The sequence below is a fragment of the Oreochromis aureus genome, linkage group 23 (assembly GCF_013358895.1).
Source record: "Oreochromis aureus strain Israel breed Guangdong linkage group 23, ZZ_aureus, whole genome shotgun sequence".
Lineage (NCBI taxonomy): Eukaryota > Metazoa > Chordata > Actinopteri > Cichliformes > Cichlidae > Oreochromis > Oreochromis aureus.
In genome coordinates this window covers 10,958,977-10,980,197 of record NC_052963.1, presented here as the reverse complement: position 1 = coordinate 10,980,197, position 21,221 = coordinate 10,958,977, and the positions used below count along the sequence as shown (strand labels likewise).

At 45.0% G+C, this 21,221-nt stretch overlaps 1 protein-coding gene across 2 annotated transcripts in view; it reads right to left on the bottom strand.

The window, feature by feature from the left end:
• Positions 1–937: 937 nt before the first annotated feature.
• The window catches only part of LOC116328877 (histone demethylase UTY-like), a 40,398-nt gene continuing 20,114 nt past the window's right edge, over positions 938–21,221 (bottom strand). Inside the window, exons 5-30 of one of the 2 annotated variants that reach the window (XM_031750770.2) lie at positions 21,000–21,058; positions 17,937–18,057; positions 17,617–17,671; positions 16,857–16,891; positions 15,940–16,033; positions 15,732–15,858; positions 14,491–14,589; positions 14,120–14,339; positions 11,479–11,616; positions 9,511–9,642; positions 9,319–9,387; positions 9,125–9,232; positions 8,175–8,573; positions 6,892–7,745; positions 5,915–6,044; positions 5,709–5,814; positions 5,406–5,611; positions 5,253–5,314; positions 4,975–5,049; positions 4,551–4,699; positions 4,335–4,449; positions 4,057–4,244; positions 3,196–3,337; positions 2,992–3,118; positions 2,069–2,239; positions 938–1,867 (exon numbers count right to left, since the gene is read on the bottom strand). In XM_031750770.2, coding sequence (XP_031606630.1) covers positions 1,838–1,867; positions 2,069–2,239; positions 2,992–3,118; positions 3,196–3,337; positions 4,057–4,244; positions 4,335–4,449; positions 4,551–4,699; positions 4,975–5,049; positions 5,253–5,314; positions 5,406–5,611; positions 5,709–5,814; positions 5,915–6,044; positions 6,892–7,745; positions 8,175–8,573; positions 9,125–9,232; positions 9,319–9,387; positions 9,511–9,642; positions 11,479–11,616; positions 14,120–14,339; positions 14,491–14,589; positions 15,732–15,858; positions 15,940–16,033; positions 16,857–16,891; positions 17,617–17,671; positions 17,937–18,057; positions 21,000–21,058 — 4,011 coding nt within the window. In that variant the 3' untranslated portion in view covers positions 938–1,837. The remainder of the gene's footprint in view (positions 1,868–2,068; positions 2,240–2,991; positions 3,119–3,195; positions 3,338–4,056; positions 4,245–4,334; positions 4,450–4,550; positions 4,700–4,974; positions 5,050–5,252; positions 5,315–5,405; positions 5,612–5,708; positions 5,815–5,914; positions 6,045–6,891; positions 7,746–8,174; positions 8,574–9,124; positions 9,233–9,318; positions 9,388–9,510; positions 9,643–11,478; positions 11,617–14,119; positions 14,340–14,490; positions 14,590–15,731; positions 15,859–15,939; positions 16,034–16,856; positions 16,892–17,616; positions 17,672–17,936; positions 18,058–20,999; positions 21,059–21,221) is intronic. The other variant, XM_031750771.2, reaches the window with a different exon arrangement.

The window sequence follows — 21,221 nt, the reverse complement described above, 5'->3', positions numbered from 1 at the left end:
TATTTCCTGTTTGAGTTTTCTGTGTAGCTTACACCCTTTTCCTGTGATCTCCTCTACTACGCACCTTTTAAATTTCTAAGAAGTGTCTTGAATAACCACCCACTGGGTGGAGAAAAGCCTCAGGCGGAGTTGATCCGATGCCATGCGGGGACTGTGGAGTTTGTTTCTCGAATAAAAATAAGAGAAATTCTGACAACCTGGGTAAGTTCTGAACCTGGCATACAGTGTAGGAATCTGTGTGTGTCAGTCTACAGCTACATTGTCTGCTGGGTTTCAGGACTCCACCCGACACCTGCATTGTTTCATGTATTTTTACTCCTACTGAATGTATACAAATGCGCTTTGTATGTTCCAGGAAGCCAAAAAACCCCCAACAAAACAACAATAACAAAAAAAAACAAGAAAACTGCAGATAATTTGTCAACTTTGTGTTTATTGACTCATCATAAAACATTCTTCAAACAATAAAACAATTTTAAATGTCCGTTTCTGTACAACGCTTGCTAAGCAATTTATTTATATATATATATATTTATATTTATATATATATAAAATGTAAAAGGAGTCGTGTTAAAATGACAAAACTCCTTCAAATTTAATGGCAGGTACTCTGGAAAAAATAACAGCATTCCATCAACAAATATTTTCAAGCAATAAATATGTATTTATAAATAGTGTAAATTTACATCAAGATTAGAAACATAAAACAAAAAACAAAATCACAAATTAAACTTAATTCCATAAGTCTATGTGCAACCCATTTTCTTTGTGACTTGGCTAGTAAGTTTTTTTCCCGATTTTTTCTTTTTTTCCTTTTTTTTTTTTTTTTTTTTAAACCTAAGAAACAAAAACATCAAAGCTTTGAAAAGAACGAGACGAAGATAAAATACATAAAAGCTGTGAACAAAAAAAAAAAAAAAAAAAAAAAAAAGGGGGGCAGAACCTAAACTCACCTAAATTCTTCACATTACAATTTTTTTTTTTTTTTTTTTTTTTTTTTTTTTGGGGTGGGTGGGGGTCAGGTAGGGAGAATTCTGCTTTTCCAAACTCTTAAAATTACTATCTACCATAGAAAAAGACCAGTTAGTCTAGTGCTCCTTAAAGGGGGAGGAGGAGGAGGAGGAGGAGGGTGGACTGAAGAAATTTCTTTTTTGGAATGGGAGGGGGAAATTCTACACACACAAAAAAAAGGAAAAAAAAAAAAAAAAAAAAAAAAAATCCAGTCATCGGAATAGAAAACAAGGAGAGAGAGAGAGAGAGAAAGACGGGTTGTCAAGTCAGTAGTCTTTTACGGGTGGTGTTGCCAGTTGGGAGAGTTAACAAGTATCTACAAAACACCCCTGCTCCTTGTCCCCCCCACCCCACCTTCCCCTCCCTGTTCCCAATCATCTGATTAAGTCCTCAATTAAAACAGGGCTGAACCATTGTCTCTAGAGGAGGAGTGGGGAGGGAGGAGAGGTGGGTGGGTGGCCTGGCAAGGCGGAGAACAGGAGGAGGGGGGAAAGAGAGAAAACAAGAGTCCTGTTATGGAGCTCGGTGTGGCGCCCTCTTGTGGAAGGCCTTTCGCCGGGCTCTTTGTACAGGGGTTGCATAGACAGACACGCTCCGCCGCCTCAGCCTCCAGCCGTCGCTATGGAGACCAGCCATACAGAAGGGGCGGCAGAGAGGGTGGGTGGTGGTGGTGGTGATGGGGGGGTCGGGTAGAGTCGGCCTTGGCTTTCCTGAATATCAGAAATGGTCCGTGTATGTTTGTTCTTTCAGTTTTTTTAGATCTCAGTACAAGTTCCTGTAAATGGGCTTCATGGCTCCACAGCAGAAGAAGAGGAGTCGCCTAATGTCAAGACGAAGATGAATGAAGAGGAGGGGCCTGCGCAGAGAGAGAAGAAGAGATGGTACAGAGCAATTATTCCTCAAGTCCTCTGCAGTGAGCTCCCGCCACTGCTGATGTATCGTACGGGCTAATATCGGCCCTGCTGGCTAGCTATCGGCAAATAAGATAGCACTTATCGGCTGTGTGTAAATAGTACTGATATGAGTTTTGGGGGCACTGACCAATCTGACGACTTACTAATGTGAACTGGTCGTAGACCTGCATCAGGTCCTCCATCCTGTACTGCTCCAGCACCACGAAGTCGTCCAGTGCGGCGCTGCCTTTTCGGGCACAATCCTGGCAGTGGACCACGCACTGCTTCTTGGACAGGAGCTCGCGGCGCACAAACAGCAGGTTGAACACTTCCACCTGCGGATCACACACACAAAAACACACGTTACAAAACTAAACCCACAGACTGAGTTTCTCTTGCAACTGTCTGCGATTATCACAGCAATTGACAGAAGACACTTAATGGGATGCTTTTCTAAAAAAGCAGCTGAAAGCACCCCCCACCCCCCACTTAAATAGGAGCCATTAATGAAGATGTTAATTAACGCAAACAAAAACCGAGCCGGGCTTCAATTCAGCTGATCGCAATAAGTGCTCATGCTGTCCAAAAACAACAAAAAAAAAGAAAACCGGAGGGGAAACGAGCAGGACCATTTCATCTGAAGTGCAGGATTTAGCCTATGCTTGCTTTCCTCCACACATGTTAGATTAAAGGTTATACATGTCCACAGTGGTGGGAAATGAATAAATAAATAAAATAAATTAGCAGCTCATTTCTATTATTGACATTTACTTTACACTATGTGGTAAATGGACTGGCTCTTATACAGCGCTTTTCTCCTCTTCTATCATCCTTTTGATTAGCAGACGACCTGCTCTACCTACCTGAGCCACATGCTTATAATTCACACGTAAAACACACAGTTAAGGGACGAAACTTCTCTAATCCAACAATCCAGGGTGCAGAGTAATATTCAGGATGTGAGTGGGAACGCTCGCGCCGAAGACTATTATCTTTCACTTGAAAAAGCTGCAAAGCCAGAAAAATGTGACATCCTGTTAAAATTCACACCCCTGGTGCTGCAATGTTCCCGGTGTTGCTCACTGACCTCACAGATGGTGCAGTAGTGGGCCGGCTCGTCCCTGGTCCTCGGCCTCAGCACCGTTTCCTTGCCGGCTGCCGCCAAGGCTTCCTTCACCCACTGACACTGCTTCAACGTCCGCAGCAAGCAGTACCTGTGACGGGAACAGAGGCGTCAGCGACGGGTGGAAAAGAAAGAAAAATAGAAGCCGCAGAAGTCCCCACGACTTACTTGATCATCTCGAACAGCTTGTGGTCGGAGACTTTAATGTTGCGCGCCATGTTCCAGGAGAGGTGCACCATGGGAACCATGGACTTGACGCTCTGGAGCTTATTCCACTCGTATCGCTCCACAGCCAGCTTGTACTGGTGGGCTGAAAGAGCAGTTTAAAGATTTAAGAGAACATTCTGGACTTTATTGGACACAGACACGCACGGGACGCCGACAGCCAGGAGCCCTTCATCAGTCAGCGTAAGCATAAACGGGCGCTTTTACTGACACTACTCTGTCACACAGACTACGTGGATTTAAAACTGCACCGCAGTCAGCTCGTTAATCAGCTGAAAAGGGCAAAAATCAGCAGGGAAACATTACGGCGAAAGGTCAGAGCATCACAAATGTATTCATATTCTGAATGCTTCTCAACTTTGGCTCCCAGCTGATGAGCAAATACAGACTTTTCCAGTAACAGATGTTTAAAATCACTGTTTTCTTGCTTTCACGAGCAGAAAAATGGCCTGAAATACGAGGCCTGCCTCAGTTAAGGGTAACGACGGTTTAAAAGTGGTTAAAAGCTGTTTTCAAAGCCGCCAGCCTCTATATTTTTATTCTCACGGGAGAAACACAAGTACACAAACTCCAGCTTTGGGAGGTAAAATTGCTCGTTTTTTGTCAGCAGACTCTGGCGGAGTGTAACGGCTGTTTTACATTTTCCTTCTGGCGGCGAAAATAGAATCAACCCGACTGTGGATGAGAACCCTTCAATCACACCTCAGTGCCTCTGAGCTATCATCAACTGTGGGTGAAAATGGTTTATTACTACTATTATTATTATTATTATTAAGACAAAACATGCTTTCTATGACTCCATACCAGTAAGAGGTCCCACGTTCCAGGCGATGTTATTGCACCAGCCAATAGCCTGCACCCAGTGCACTGTGCCAGTGTTGAGCCACACCAAGTCGCCCGGGCGCTGGATGAAGCGGTAGACGGGCACGTCGGCCTCGTACAGGTCCTCCAGGTTAGGCCACCACGAGCCCATCAGGAAGTTGATGTTGTTCCTGGAGGAAGGAGGAGTTTGAGAAGAGAAGTTGGGAGGCGCGTGTGTGTAAGCTGAGAGAACGAGAGGAGAAAGATGAAGAGCTCCTTACTTTTCACAGAAGTTGCTCATCACTCCCCAGTAGGGCTCCGGTACTGCAAACCATTCACAGTCTCCTGGTCCAATGTTGATGTTGACGGCACAGAAGTTATTGTGTTCCTGATGACCTGGGGGGGAAAAACAAATGTTCTTTGACCACTTCAAAAAAAAAAAAAAAAGCATAAAATAAAAAAATAATGTAGACATAATTTCTTGTTAGTGTGCTGACCTGGTATCCGGCTCCCAGGCACCTTCATGTAGAGCTGGACTGTGTTCATACCCATGATGGTGTGACCCACGTGACTGAGCAGGTTGCCGGCAGAAACCACTCGAGCGAAGGCTGGGAGTTTGCTGAGCTCCTGGAGCTGCTGTTTCCACCTGGCAGGTGAGATGAGAGCGGTGCTTTTAATTCAGAAAGTTTAAAGTATCTTATTAATAACTAATAACAACAATAATAATAAAACAGATGTACTGCTGTGCATGTGTCCACAGTACCAAGTTTAACCTCGTTCAGATGAGCAGTTCTCTTATTTTTGGTTGAAATTTGCTCAAACAGTTCAGACTTTAACTCAAAAAGATTCTCACACAGGCAGCTCAGTTTTTTCTGGGTTACACTCGCGAGAGACAAGCTATGAATGGAAGATGAGACTCACTTCCGTTCGTCCGACACGTCGATGTTGGTTCCAAACTTGATGTATTTCAAAGGTCCCCTTCTTTTGCGGGCAGCACTTAAGACACACAGAGAATTCCCAATAAGCCACACACAGAGTACGACCATAATCACTCGCAGAAAATAACGGTTTTAATATGTTCTGCATTATATTTCTGAGGAAAACCAGAGAAAAGCTGAACAAAAATCAGAGCCTGGAGATTTTGTAACAGGCCAAAATAATTAAACCTGGGTCTTTGTTTCAAGAACGCTGATAGGTACCTCTCTGCTGACGCTGGCTCTGTGTCTGAGGGCTCCTTTAGTGCCTTCTTTTCATTCTCCTCCTGCAAACAAACCAAAAGTGTGAGTTCAGGATTATAGTCGAGCTGAATCTTTCTCTACAGTCTCTGAAGTGACAGGCAAAGTGGAACTGACCCGCAGGGACTCTTGGAAGGAGGCGGCCTGATACTGGGCGTATTTGGCGATGGTGGTTTGGGAGCGGGCGCTCTCACAGCGCCACATTTTCTTGGTGCCGGTCGGATCCCAGTTCTCATCGGCGGGCTGGGAGAGCTGAGTCCAGACCTCCACCAGGTGCTCTGGATTGGCCTCGACCAACGTCTTTGTGGAAAACAGACCCAAGTCTGCGTGAAGAAACACACCCGCACACAGTTGAAGCTCCGATCATCGCTGTGACGGCAAACATACACATACACACACGTTTGTAATGGAGCCATTTACCCAGTTTGAGAGCTCCGGCCAGTCCTCGAATGACAGTGACGGGGTTGGAGGGGTTTGTGCAGAACTGGTGCAGCGGGGGGAAGAAAGCATCTCTCTTGTTCTCCAGCTGGTCCAGTCACAGGAAACAAAGTAATTACTTTTTAATTCGGGCCCTAAAAACTGAAGAAATTTAAAATGTACTTATTTTGCTGATGGCTAATACTCACGTAGATGCTAGGTGTGGGAGGGTTGAGCTTGTCTTTGGGCAGGGCTGGTGAGGGTGGAGGTGGCAGGCGTGGCGGGGGGCACTTATCCAGGAGGATGCTGCTGTTGGACAGACCGTTCTTCCCCAGGTTTCTGCACATGCATAGCACACAAAACCACCTCAGCCACAGCTGTGATGCAAACAATTCTCTCAAATTCCTTCTCAGCAATATCAGTGGTATCATTAGAAACATGCAGGGTGTGATGGCACATTTTAATAATTAAAATGTAAACTAAAAAACAAAACAAAAAACAAAACCTCAAACCACTCATTTCCATTTGATAGAAGGTCTGTAATCACATGGAGGGCTCCGTTTAACTGAATAATATCTGCATGGCAACAAGACTGCCCAGTAGCCTTCGGTGTTGTTGACAGTTACATAATAATTTGCCATCAGTACTGCAGTTACACTGCAATTCCACAGGGAGGAGACATGCTCAAAACAACCCACACAGCCTGGCCATCCTGCTCTCATTCTGCACAGGCAGCAAATAACAAAATGGTCTTAAACTTTGCTACGATTTTGGAGAACATTCCAGACAGGTTCCAAACATTACGTTACATAATGAAAAACCCTTAAACGCTACATTTCAGCACTAAATTAGCCGAGTGAGGCACACACATTTTCTCTCATTTACACGGGAGCAGCTGCCCATTTCCATTAGTACCTCAAACACACTTAACTCAGTGCTGTTCCTGCCAGAACATACTCAGCTCTAAGTCACTCTCAGTTTGTAAGATGCCAGAAAACTGGTGTTTTGCTAATGCACTTAAAGCCCCTGTCGCAGCCTGATTGCATGTTCTTTGTGCATGCACCAAAAAACAACAACAACAACAACGATGCCAATGCGATCGTTCCTGCCCAGAGGAAAGAAGCGTGCCGTCTCAGTGCATCCGCAAGACTCCATAATGTGAAAGAAAAACAATGAGGCTTCTCACCTGCAGGCCTTCAGCACGTCTGTGGAGCTGGGGTAGATGGATATCGAAGATGACGATGACGAGGAGGAGGAGCTGTGTCCATGCGGAGGCGTAGCTTTGAGACTGGTGACGGCAGGCGGCTCAGCCTTCAGCGGGCTCTGGGAGTCCTCGGAAATTCCTCCTTTGCTGTTGCCGTTGACGGCGGGTGCAGTGGCCGCGGTGGCGGCAGGACTGTGGCCACCTGTCTGGGTGTGCTCTGAGGATTTGGGCGAAGGTGTGGCGGTGGATATGGCAGAGATGGGTGAGGAGGCAGCTGAGCTGCCCTGTGCATGGGGGGTGGAGGGCAGGACGGCCGGGTGGATGTTGTTGATTTTCTTGTGAGAATCCGAGGTCGTGGATGCTGTGGATGCAGTCCCTTCTGACGGCCCCTCGCTCTCCTCTGGACCCTTCCCCCCTGCCAGCAGGGCAGATAGCCTAGGATTGTCTGCGCTAAGGCTCGGCTTGTCGCCGCCTTCTACCACTTTGCCGCCATCCGAGTGGATGTGATTGGCTAGGCCGTCCCCCTGCGCTGCTTTGCCATCAGCTGATGGCAGCGGCGACGGTGTCTTGACCTCAGAGTTCCCGTTGCCGAGGGACGCGGCTGTGGCGTTGCCATCTTTGGTAGCGGACACACTGGGTCCTGCTCCACCTGAGGTAGAGGAGTGGGGGAGGGAGGGCGGGGACGGGAGGTGGTTATGAGGCCGCGGCGACGGGGCATTAGTGGAATGTCCAACCTGATTGTTGGGGTGCGCGAGGGTGGTGGAGTTGGGGGTCTCGGGGTGAGAGAGGGTCCCCTCACTGCTGGAGCCATGTGGAACAGACCCCTTCTGAAGCCCCTGAAGGAAAAAGAGTGCAGCTGTTAGGAAGTGCACTCGTAGGCAGGAACCATGGACACGTGGACGTGTGGCTGTAATTATGATGTGTAAGCTGGCTTTTATACAGGCTCTGTATCAGAGCCAGAAATGTGGCCATGTGGATGCACACTCACATGTGTATAAAATAATAATAAAGAAAATAAAAATATAAAACAGAAATAGGAAAAAATGAATTCAATAAAAGTACAAATTAAAATGAATGAAAATGTAAGTAAAATATGGGCTAATTACTTTTGTCAATGGTTTCTGACAGCTTTTATGAACGTAGCTCTGTGGATTAAATCATGCTTTTATCTATTACTTAACACAGCAGCTGAGAGCAGAGCAGGCATCGTCACCAGCGCTGGAATAAAAAACAAGAGAACAAAGCCCATCAGTGAGGCGTCTCACCTGAGAGGAGTTTAGGTGCAGGGCCTGGCGCGGCATGGCGTCCTGTGTTTGCGTGTTTGTGCAGGTGTGAGGTAGCAGTGCTGCGCTGCCGCTGCCGGCAGGTTGCAGGTAAGGCACGTCTCCGTTGGGTCCTGTGGGCGCGGGCCCTGGCTGATTATTATTACTACTACTACTATTACTACTGTTACTACTGTCACCCGCGGGGAGCGGGTCCGAGTGTCCGTGCGGCGCGGAGCCCACGGGCCCGTTGGCCAGTGGCTGAGGCGGACACGGTGGCCGGTGGGGTCCCAGGTGGGGCCGCATGGGGTGCAGGCTGGGGTTGGGGGAGGGGAGGGAGTTGGTAGTGGGGCCGTTGGGAAGAGATGGGCGCACCTGACCTCCTGAGGCGCTCTGTCTCATCTGTGAAAGAAAAATGAAACAATACTTTGAAACCGTCAATCATAATCGCCGGCGAGTGATTTATCACATCTGAAAAACCAGACGGGTGAGCTGAGACAAACATGGAAGCAGCCAGGAGAAAACAAAAACAAAAAAAAAAAAACCATTCACCTCTTCACCTCTGAGTGTTGAAACCTTCCAGCACTGATGCGTGGTTTGGCACAAGATGCGACGGGTTAATGCCTCAACATGCCACAGCTCACCGTTAGAGTGATTTAAGAATAACACTGTGGGACTGGAGATCAGGCAGCGTTTACCCACTCTGGATTAGTGAGTTTATTTACTCTGCCATCACAGTTTAAGCCTTTAACTACCATGTTTATAGAAGCACCAGAGTCAGTGCTGATCTAAACCCAAAACATTCACCCGACCCTCGCTGTGAATTTCTCATGTTTATTGTGCAGCTTTCTTGTAAACTAATAGGATAAATTCAAGATGCTGACAAAAACAAGAAAGAAAAAAAAAAAGCGATGCTGTTTATCACTTTGAATGTGCTAGACGTTGTTCCATACCTGGTGCTGGTGCTGCTGCATTATGGCGAGCTGAGCCTCCAGCTGCTCCAACATCTGGAGCTGCGGCGGCTTCAAGTTGGCCCGATTACTCCGTAACTGTTCCAACATCTGAAGACGGACAGAAAGAGTGAGAACCATGTGACACCTAAAAATAATGATGACCTTTAAGATAAATAGATGAAAATGTTGCCAACCTGTAATTTCTGTGGTGAGAGGTACCAGTTGGGGACTGGCTGTGCTGGATTACTGGCCCATGAATCACCCTGAGGTGAAAAAACAAAAAGAAGCTGTATTAAGGTGAATGAAACTGGAATTACCGCCTCTGCCACCCAGTTCAGTTCTGAGTAAACTCTGCTTACTACGAGGGAAACAACTGCCATATTTACCTTGGCAGGACCAGAGGCTTTCCTCCTCTTGGCTGGGCAGGACTGGTCGTCCGCTTGGCCAAGCGAGCCCACGTGAGGAGGCAGAGACTGACCCGAGCCTCCGCCCTCTGCACTGTGATTGGGCTTGCAAGCCTGTAGGGGAGGGGCGGGGGATAATGGAGGGAGAGGCGCAGGCAAAAGGGAAACAAATCAAAGGAGAAGAAAAAAAAAGATATATAAATGGATGGGTAAAACAAAGAAGATTGGAGCAGAGCCAGATGAAAGGAAAGTCATGAAAGAAGATGGGGGTAAAAGAAAAAAGTTAAGGGTATGGGAGGAACAGGAAGAACAGGAGGGAGAGAGGGGGTTATGGAGACATGGAGATGGGGATTGTGGAAAGAGAGAAACAAGGGAGAGCAATAATGTGATTCTGCGTTAAAGCTTCAATGACAGATAAAGCAAAATAAAAAAAACAAAACCCTTCCTGTGTGTCTAAAGGCGTTGAGTCAAATTACAGCAACACCCTCCAGGTTATCTTTCCTGTTTAAAGGAAAGCTGGGAAAACACATACAGAGGCTACAACCAAACAGCATCTACAGCGCTCCAACTGTCCTCATGGGAAAGACTTACTATGTTCCCAAGTTTGGCGAGACATTGCAAGGCAGTAGCAGCTGTTTAGGGACACAGTGGCATAACTCGCCCTTGGAAGCCAAAGGTTACAAAGCATTCACACACTGACAGCCTTTAATATTAGTTTGGAGTAAGCTCATGAGCCAGATGTGACTGTATGGCCTGCGGAACAAGCCATCGTTTTAGCGCGCTGCGTTAAAAACAAAGCCAGATGACAAAAATGCAGCTTTATTATTAATATCATTATCATCACTATCATTTAGCGTCAGGCTATAAAGTCACACCTGACCCAATGAAATCGGCTCATCCGAAGAATTTCGAACAAATTCATTCGCGCTCGAGTCGAGCGTCGCCACGTCGGCTGCTAAAAGATCAACACATTCCGACAACGACGACCACACGCAAACACGGACACAGCAGAGCTACGGCTATCTACTGCATGACGGACGTGTTTAAATGAAGTGGAGGTGAAACACTGCAAGATGCCTAAGGTCAGCTAATGAAGGGGGAAGGGGAGGAAAGGGAGGCGGGTGGGGAGGAGGAGGAAGACGAACAGAGCCAATAGGAAGCCTGGGGACAGTCTACGGCAGCACGACCTCACCGATCACACCGAGGCAGGGTGAAGAAAAGCCCCCACCAGGGGAAAAAAAAAAAAAAAAAGAGAACACACATAAAAAAAAAAAAGAAAGAGGCAAAGTGTGTGTGAGAAGTAGAAACACAGCCACTTTACTTTTAATTAGAGCCCTTTAATCTGTTCAGGACGAGGGGGGAGGGGGGGTGTAGGAAACTAGGGTGGGGGTGTAATCCTGAATACCACGTTAGATTTAGGAAAAAAAGGATTAAAATAAGAAATCGAAGAGGAAAAAGAATGAGAAAAAAATCATTTATCGGGTTTTTTCAGTTTTCGAATCAAACTGAGCGTGATGGGTGAAGCCATGTGACTGCTGGAGGCAAAAAAAAAAAAGAAAAGGAGAAGGCAGTGCAGGATGGATAGCACTTGGCTCGGTTTTGCTGTGAAGCAGCCGTGACCCCGTGAGCTTCTAGCAGTAGCCAATTGCGATAAGCTGCGACAAAAGAAGACTCGGAATGCAGTCGAGGTCTCCAATCGTGAGTGCAGCAGAGAAATAAAGGCTTTTATTTTGAGGGGTCGCGTCGTTATTGAGCTCAAGCATTACCCATTGTTATGTACAACAGTGCATGCGTGTGTGCTGCCCTGCAGGTGTGTGCGTGTGTGTTTTGAGAGCCTAAGTGTCTGAGTTTGGACTCAGAGGAAGGGAGGGGAGGTAGGAGGCGGGGGGAGGCAAGAAGAGGGGAGGAAGGAGGAGTGGGTGGGGTAAGTTGCTCTATCTGGTCTCTCACCTGCTGTGGTGCACTGCTCAGGCCTCCCTGCCTGGAGGTTAGCTCAGCTGGGATTGGCAGACTCCATGCCTCCTCAATAAGAGGGAGCATTTTACTTTTACTCTGTAGGCTACTGAGCTGGGGGTTACTCAACTGAGCCTAGGGGAATGGAGAACGACGTGAAAAAAATAAAAATAAAAAAATAATAAAACACAAGGCTTTTTCTCTTTTACTTGCTTTTTTTTTTTGGAAAACGATGACCTCAAAACAAAGAAATGATTAGCAATGGTAAGTTGGCAGAGGTTAAAATAAATAAATAAATAAAACAACAAGTGAAGCCAAGTTGAGAATCTGACAGTGATTATGCCAACTTGCACTGGTCTGGCTAACTCAACCCTACAGTCATGTCATTAACAACATGAGGAGGTACATTCAGCAACAGTGATCCCAAACACAGTCACAGTGTCCATTAAAACAAGCCAGTGGAGCTTGTCTTAATGCCATGAAATTATGCTATAGTAAACTGGGTGGTAATGTAACACTCCTTCATGCATATGTAAAGGAAAAAAAAATGACAGCATAGATGAATAAATTAACGCATGAGATGCGGGGGTCGCCCAGGTTTTAAATCTGCGGGAGGGCTGAGGGCCACTTCGCTCAGCTAACGTCAGCTGTCGTTAGCGCCAATCGATCTCGAAATCCGTAAAAAGGGGACCTAATTATTTCTCAAAGGGTGTAGCAGGTTTATTCTTCGACCTCCGAAGTCTCTGTTGTCCTTGTCTAATCGCATCCCTTAGGAATTATTTAATTTAAACCTCAAAGGGATGGTAAAGAACAGCAAAAGGCAGAGAAGAAGACGAAGGTACTGGAGAAGAGCCCTTTAGAAACCACATGCGTTGCTATCCAAGTGCAAGGGAGTTTTAGGATTAGGAAGGTTCAGAAAAAGGGAGAGGCTACTAATGCTAAAGGGAGCCTACTACGAAGCCTGCACTGGTATCATTTTGTGTCTGTGGCGTTCACTGCACTGTTTTCTGCCCGTTATCTGCATGAGCCACGCCAAACAACTCCGGTGAACCCCAGAGCAGCTCCAGCAAATTAAAGCAAACTTCAATCAGGGATAAAGTAGGTTACGTGTCTTTTGATTGGTTGAAGAAAAAAAAAAAAAAAAAAAAAAAAAAGCCCAATGATGCTTATTCACAGAGCGCTTACAATTACAGGAAAAAGATTCTCTTCATTTCCACATAAATACCTTAAAAGTGAAAACATTAAACATGGACATCCATTCATTTCTCGATACAGATGATCCAGTATTGCATATCTGTGAGGAGGGAAACTCTGAACCATAGCTCTTATCAGCCTGTGAGCCACTTTTACAGCAATAACTGCAGCTAAAGGTTTCGCCTTTTGATCAGTCTGGCTTAGCTTGGAGGAAATTAAAACTATTTCATTAAAAAGAATGCAATCAATCTCAAGATGCTGGTGAGCTTCCTCAGGCCCTTCCACAGCATTTCTGTTTGACTTTGCATAAGACAGGAAGACAAACCCAGCCTCAGGAGGTCACAAGCCGGCCCCCCTGGATAAATGGGATGGTTGTGTCAGGAAGAACAAGCCATCTTGGCCGATATACATCACAACAGAACCAAACCATGATACTACCACCGCCATGCTTCACACTTTCTTACGCACCGTTTCCCTTTCTTCGACCACAATGTTTGTCTTTTAAACCAAAACAATTTATTTTAGTCTCATATGTCCACAAAACATTGTTCCAGCAGCTGTCGGGCTCACTCATGGGATCATCAGTAAACTGCATAAGGGTAGCAGTATGCTTTATGAAGAGCAGTGGCTTTCTCCTTGTAGGCCAGCCATTAATATTACTGTTAATCAGCGCTCTGCTGTTGGTGGACTCAGGAACATGAGCCAATATAGGAGGCTCGAGCTGTTTAGAAGTTACTCTGGGAACACAATTCAGGTTGCACAGGAACCACACTATGAAGAAGCATAGAGGATAACTCTTCTTTACTGGCAACGGCAGTCTGACTGCAGATCAGTCGAATCCCTACTCTTCCCAGATGGTTATGTAATCTCCTCTAACCTGCTGAGCATCCACAGCTCTTTGTGCAAGGTTCTCAGAAAACTTGGTTCCTCGTGCAACAATTCTCTTCCTCAAAGACGTGTTGTGAAGATCAGATTCCTGTTCTGAAAATAAAAACAGGCCACCCCATCTCACCTGATTGCCACCTCACTGACTGAAATCACGAGGTTCAGATACTTGACACCCTCCCCTCACAGATATGCAAACTGGGATGTGCTTATCTGCTTTAAAGGCATTGTGTGAAAATCAAATCATATTTATGTCACAATGCAGAAACACAGATTTTACCCTAAAATGTAAAAACGCAAACTTTATCCTGCAATTGTAAGAAGGAAATCGCAACCAGCAGTTTCAGTAAGCATTCTCATCTCAACACGCTACAATTAAAGCTACTCGACTGCCTCACCTGGGGAAAACCGTTTATGAAAACCTCACTGTTGCTGTTAGACAAATATCTTTGCACTTCTGTTAAATTTTCTTCAAACCAAATAATCCAGCTGACGCTATATACCCATCCAAACAGCCATTGCATATTGCTTCTTCTATGAAATCCTTCTCACCACCCACCTGCAGGCATTTGATGCGGTGGGTTAGCGCAGCGGTGTTGGTGCAGCCCTTGCTGCGAGTGGCATTGATGTAGCACTTGATGGCGTCGTGCGGCTGGTTGCAGGACTCGTACAGCGTGCCCAGGTCCATCCAGGCAGCGGCGTGGCTGTGGTCCAGCTGCACGGCGCAGATGTACGCCTGCAGAGCGTCCATGGGCTGGTTCTGCTGCTGATACAACACCCTGAGGACAGGGGAAGAGGGGGGAAGAGGGAGGGGAGGATGACGATAGAAGGGGGAAGAAAAATTAAAATGATGATGCAGAAAAAAAAATGGTTTTAAATATTTTTCTTCGTGAAAACAAGTAATAGAATACTTTTAAATACAAAAGTTACCCTATTGAGCACCAGGTGTCTGCATTGGCCTCTGATTTGTCTATGGATTGCCGATAAGACATGAAGGCATCCTGGACTTTCCCAATACTTGAGTAGCACCTGTGGAAAGACAAAGGCTGTCACGATACGGAAATAATATTCCAAAAATACATTCCTCTTTACAAATTCCACCCTTTAACATGCTTTCACCAGCTGATACCTAGTGTTACCAGATCCATAACAGAACAAATACTTTGACAATTCTAAGTGACAACTCAATAAATCATAATTCGATGGCAATTTTGTGTGAAATAGAGAAGGCTCACCCACAGAGCCATTAAGGAAATTAAAACATAAGGAGGATCGGAAAATGAAGCCCTCTGTGTAAAGTGGTGGTGGCAATTTCTGATTCTCCTCACCTCCATTACTAATCTGCTGTCGGCAAAAAAGTGACAACCAATACACAAAATGACGCGCCAAAAGAATGTGCCTCCCCTGATCAACCACCAAAGAGAACACAGCGCTGATATTGCCAAGCTATGGATTTAAATTTCATCTTCAATAAACCTTTTACAACAGAGCCCAACTTCCCATGCTTTTTCTTAAGCCTTGGTTTTATTCCACTGAGGACACGGACAGCTGAAAACCCAATTCTTAAGTAGCTACTCCTGTTCTAGTCCTGACATTCGCTTGAAGTCTGCTGCCCGGGGTGCACGCATAGATGCTGAACTGGAATGTAAATTCTCTGTGTAGTAGTGCGTGGTCACAAACAAACAAACAGAAACAAAACAAAAAGAAAAAGAGAAAAAAAAAGTGGAAAGAAGGAAGGTCTTCAGTCTGCGAGGGGGGAGCCAATCAGATGAAAAGTAGCTTAAAAGGAGAGCAAAGTGAGCTAGAACTGCTTGTTTCAGACAGAGGTTGAACAAGGAGCCCAAAGTTAATGGGGGTTATTTTTAACTGCTAATCATGCAAAGCCACTCTAATGAAGTTTAAAATTAAATAAAATATGGCGCTGGAAATACATGCCTAGGAGCAGCTAGCCAGCAGCATTAGCCACTAATACATAGACTTCTGAGCTAATGAGAAAGGAATTGGGACTTGTCCAGCTCAGCTGTCCAGGACTCACAAACACCCCACACATTGCTTTTAGAGCCTCACAATCCATTATTTTATTGCTTCATTTCAGGAAAGCAGAGGTAAGTAGCACACTAGTATCAAACACCATAATCCTCTGTAGGCTGTTTTTCTGGTGTGCAGCATACCTGCCAAGGAAGTACCAGGACTGTCCAGAGTTGGGGTCGGCCTCCAGAGACTTCTGCAGACACTGGATGGCATAGCTGTCCCTGCTTGCTCTGTCCCCGAGCTGCTCCACCGTGTGATGCATCCAGCCTGGGAATATATCCAATTACCCAACTGTGTGTTTGTTTTTAAGAAATATCAAAACTATGATATATCCTTAGAAAACCTTACCTAACTGCTGCAGGGTAGTGGCCTTCACCTGCACAGGAAGATCTTCTGTCTGCAGAAGGCTCTCATAAGCCTCCTTGGAAGCCCGGTATTTCTTCTGGATATGGGAAAAGGATAAGAGGAAGGGTAGCAAGGAGTAAAAAAGTAATAAAACAAAAAACAAAACAGTTTAGACCTATAGTTTTTAGTTTATAGTTATAGTTGCTATTTTGGCCGTCTTTCCATCTCTGTTAACGTGCAGCAGGAGACAGGAATGTAGTAATCATGCTGACTGCACTTCCCACCCTTCTTAATTTAGCCGGGAGTCTTTCACTGCAGCGGCGTGTTCTGACACAGCACAATTTAAAAAAAATAAATAAATAATAATTTTTAAAAAACAAAATAAACGCATCCCTGAGCTGGCGAGAGCTACTGTACCTCTCCAATGAAACCCACATAAAGAGAGAGAGAGAGAGAGAGAGAGAGAGAGAGAGAGAGAGAGAGAGAGAGAGAGAGAGAGAGAGAGAGAGAGAGAGAGAGGACCAGCATACAAAAGAGGGGGAGACAGACTTTCTTGTTTCCGTGGCAACCCTGTCGATCGGCCGAGAGTAATCTCCTATCCCCTCCCGCGCGCCACCCACTCGAGCACCCTGCTCCCTCAATTTGTCAGCACGTAGTTCAAATTTTTTAAAGAAAGAAAAAACAGAAGAGAAAATAGGAAACAGGGCAATCCCCGGCATTCAGACGCACTGCCATTTTTTACACCGCTAACTCAAAGCTATTAGTCTTGCTGTTCCACATTCAATCGACATGCAGCACTTACACCCACCCCTTTCTCAATTACTCAGCATAGATGGGGGTGGGTGGGGGCAAATCTAGTCTTGTACCCTTGAGAGCAAGCAGAGCTCAAGTGCAGGTCGAATCAAGCAGCAAACACTTACCTGAATCTCATACAGATGAGCAATGTGGAACTGAACTACAAAAAAAAAAAAAAAGAGAGAGAGACACAAGAACACAAGCGTGTTAGAGGTTATTCAACATTTCAAGAAAAAGTGAGTCCCTCCTCAGTGTGTTTCCAAAAGTCTTTGGAAAGTAGTGCTGAGCTGTCAATAATAAAGAGGTGACAGAAACCCGAGGCTGGCCCAGTCTACATGAACAGAGCAGGTAGGTAAGCTGTGCTCCTGGCAGCACCTTCCTTTGTCTGGAGCGCTGCAGTGTCTGATCTAAGCTGCCTGAGTGACTCTCAGCAGATGGAGAGGGAGAGAGAGAGAGAGAGAGGGAGAGAGAGTGGAGAGGAGGGAGAGAGAGCGAGCAAGCGAGAGAGAGAGAGGGAGGGGGGAAGTAAAATGGGGGCTGCCCTTGCTACGTATGTGAGCGAGTTAGAAAAGCAGTGAGGGGGGACACAAAAAAGCAAAGGCAAACAGCGGGAGCCTGGGCAAAAATGGATATTGCTATCACCAAGGTAACAGGTAGCACGGCGGGCGAGATGAGATGGGAGCAGCATATCAAATAATTCCAGTGCTCTAAGTAGACTGAAGCAAAAGCAGCAGACCACCGGTCTAACGCCGCGTACAGAAGGATGGTGAAAGGAGAAAAGATGCAGGGGAGAGCTGAAAGAATAAAAAATAATGATGCATATTCACAAAAGCGGTTAGATACCATTAATAACATAACACTCAAATAAATAGAAAAGGTGCTTACTTTCAGCTTTGGACAAAGTGCAGGGGTTGGAGTCAATCAAAGCCAGCTGAAAATGCTGTGAGAGAGAAATGAGTACACAGAATCAATCACTTATTCACTGTTATATTTGTCACTAGCTGCCAGCAGCTTATTCAGGCACTGAATGGGAGCTCCCATCCTTTTTGTGTCGTGCTCTGCTCGCTCGTTTCACGCTTCAAGGTCAGCTTGAAGTGTGAAACCGCTGCTGTTGAGAAAATCCGCGTTTCCTTTTGTTCGCTTCATCGCCGGTTCTCAGGATTCGTTTATCAAGAGTGATGCGTGACTCTTTAAGCTGCACATACCTTTAGGCTTGACTCGTAGTCTGTGTTGACCTTGAACATGAGACCTAGGCGCAGGTGGATCTCCTTAGCCCGGGAGAACCCCGGGTCAATGTACAGCACCTCCTGGAATGCTTTGATCGCCCTGTAGGAGAATTAGATTGGGGAGAGATAATAAAAACATTTACATTTAGAGAAAAACTTGAGGTATGCGCAAAAGCTGATCTCCAACAGCAGCTGTTTATTGCAGTCACGCAGCAAGCGTACCATCTTCTGCTGAACACTAAAGATGCTTCTTCCCCGGAAACTGAGAACTCACCCTTTTTGTTATCTATGCTTGCTTCAAAATGAAAACTGACACAATAAAAGTTTAAGCAATCTAAACTTTTATTTAACGCTTTTTGAGGGTTTCTATCTACCTCCAAACATTTCATGATCAACAAATTCATTAGTCATTTCTATGCGAACAGTATGTCAGCTCGTGACCTAAATGACACATTACTTCCTGTGTGGACGCCCTTTAAGTCGCCACTATACCCGCCACATTGGTCGCTTCATGCGCCGCAGGTTACATCATCACACATTCACCGCTTCCACAGTGCGTCTTTGTCTCATCTCCCTCCCCTCACCCTCAACCGTCTCTGAGCCTGGTTCTGTCAGAGGTTTCTTCCTGTTTAAAGGGAGTTTTTTTCTTCCCACTGTCACCAAGTGCTTGCTCATGGGGGTCGTCTGAGTGTTCAGATTTTCTCTCTATCATTGTAGGCTCTCTACCTCACAATATAAAGCACCCTGAGTCCTCTTCAATAAGCAGTAAAGACCATTTCATATAGAAAACCGACCAAAGACTGAAGACTTCTTACAACAGAGCGTACTACTCCCTTCACAGAACCGCCCAAAGTGGCTGTAAACTGAACAGATGCAGATCTGTGCAAGAAGACAATTATCTCTGAGTTAGCTCTCCAGCTCTCAACTGGCCGCTTCATTCAATGGCACCAGTGAGAGTCAGATAATGATGATTTGTGATGGTAAATAAATTCAAATAGTAGATAAACGTGCATTAGGCGACACTATGTACCACTGGAAACAACAGCAGAAGCAAGTGGTAAAAATGTCCTGACATCTGAAAAATGTCTCTGAAAACAAAACGTGTTGAAAACAATGCCTCAGTGGAATTTGCCTGCAGCTGCTAACAGCTGGATTTGCTGATGTCTGCATCTTGAAGAATCTAATTTAGCTGATTCTTATTGGCAACTCAGCCAGAACAGAGTCTCTCTTGCTGGCCGTGGCGTTGCTATGGAAACAAGATAGGACAGCTCACCATCAAAGGCAGATTTTCAGCTGGTAAACATATACAGACTACAACTGAGCTGTGTAATCACAGAGGCACGCTTCTTTGGATAGCTCCCTTGAATCGTTGCGCTCACTGTAGGTGCCATCTTCTGAGGCATGCAAGTTCTGTCTTGCATCAGTAGAGCACACCAATATTTTTAATTTTAATATCTGAAATAGCTCAAATACTTTTCACTGATCATAGGTGTGCTGCTGCCAAAGACTTCATGGTTTTGGTGTGGGTTTAATAAATGAGCAATCGGTGGATTGGATCACTTTTGAGCAGTATTTGTAGCCTGCTTGTAGACAGAGTATTACTAAGTGACCAATCATATATGGGCATTCTTCGGCTGCATGCAGGTCAACAGTCCATGTGGAGAACAAAGGAGGGATTTATTTCCTGAGATACATCTTAAAAGCAGTGCCTGCTGTCTGGTGATGTTGTTTTATGATGTCGTTATCATGAGGTGGTTATCGGCTTCCTCTGTTAAGCGAGGCTGTCTGCTATAGGCTCTGTGTGTGCTCATGTAAAAAGGCGCGTTCCACGCATCACATGACTATTCACTCTAGTGACGCAGAAACCTCATACTTTAAGCTCATCTGGCTTCATGGTACACCCCTCAAATGTCCTAAAACATACTTACAAATTGTCCACAGAGGCTGAGTTAGCAGAGTAGCTGATGGATTCACAAATTGGTGCAAACCATTCTTTATCTAAATCCAGCTAACAGGCATATCCATAATCTAGGCATGTGAATGGCATTGATTGTCTCATCTAACGGGTCCCTGAACGGCCCACATCCAGTCAATGTGAAATTAGGATTCAAATGTAAATAAGTTTACATCAGGCACCAAACACACTTTGATAAACTCCCCAACAGAGAACGGATTACTGGTTTTTGCGATTTATCCTTAAAATCACAAGAACTTTGTTGCTTTTATTTTGATGGTGACTATTTTGTTTACATGCTGCAAGTGAACGCAGCTTGACTGATATTTATGAGTTTTTGAGACTGCCACGATAATACACTCAGTGAAAAACAAAAGAATTTCATAATTTAAAAAACATCCTAGGAACACTATGTCGGCTGATTTTGTGCTTGCATGTAACTTATGCCATGTCACAGCTATTGCACTCTGAAACTGCTGCCTGAATCTAGTGTTAACAAGTTCAACTCACTATAAAACAAGGATGGAAAACACCCCTCTTTTTTATTTGCACTAATAAAAACTGCTGTCCGCAAGCTACAATCACCCGTGAAACCTCGTTTAGTTCTTTGTTTTCTTTTTGTTTTTTTATAAATATAATTGCAAATTACCTTGAAATATTTTGACATGATTTTGAGGTTATATCACCCACAACAGCAAACAACAAAACCTACCTACCATCAAGGTAACTACTGTATCTTATCAGCCTACTAGTCCAATAAGCCACATGAAATCTGTTTTTAAAAAGTGTAATTATTTGGGGTTTTTTTTTAAAGGCAAACATTAAGAAACAACAGTATTTTTTCTTGTTTAGCTGATATCCGTCCACTTATGCTCAGCATAATGCAGTGTGAGATTGTAACATTTTCCCCATCTACCACCATTCTGCCACAGCCCTGACGTGATTTTCACTTTAATCCAGAACAGCCCCAGAAGAGATTCACAGTGCATTTATTACATAAATAATAATGATCTCAGCAGACTCACCCTGTGTCTATCCAAATGAAATAATAATATTAATAATAATAACAAAAAGAAGTTGCCACTCACCACTGAAAGGCATTATAGTGGAAGTAGACCATTCCGAGGCCATACAGAAAGGCGGCATTCTGGGAGTAAAGACAGAAAGGTGTGCATTAATTTACAGGCTACCAAACAATGCAGTGTTTTGTTTTGTTTTTTAACTACAGCAAATCAACCTACCAAATTACAGCAACCCAAAAGGTACTAAACTTATGTGAAGATTTGCTAATGTGCTACTAAAATGGACAG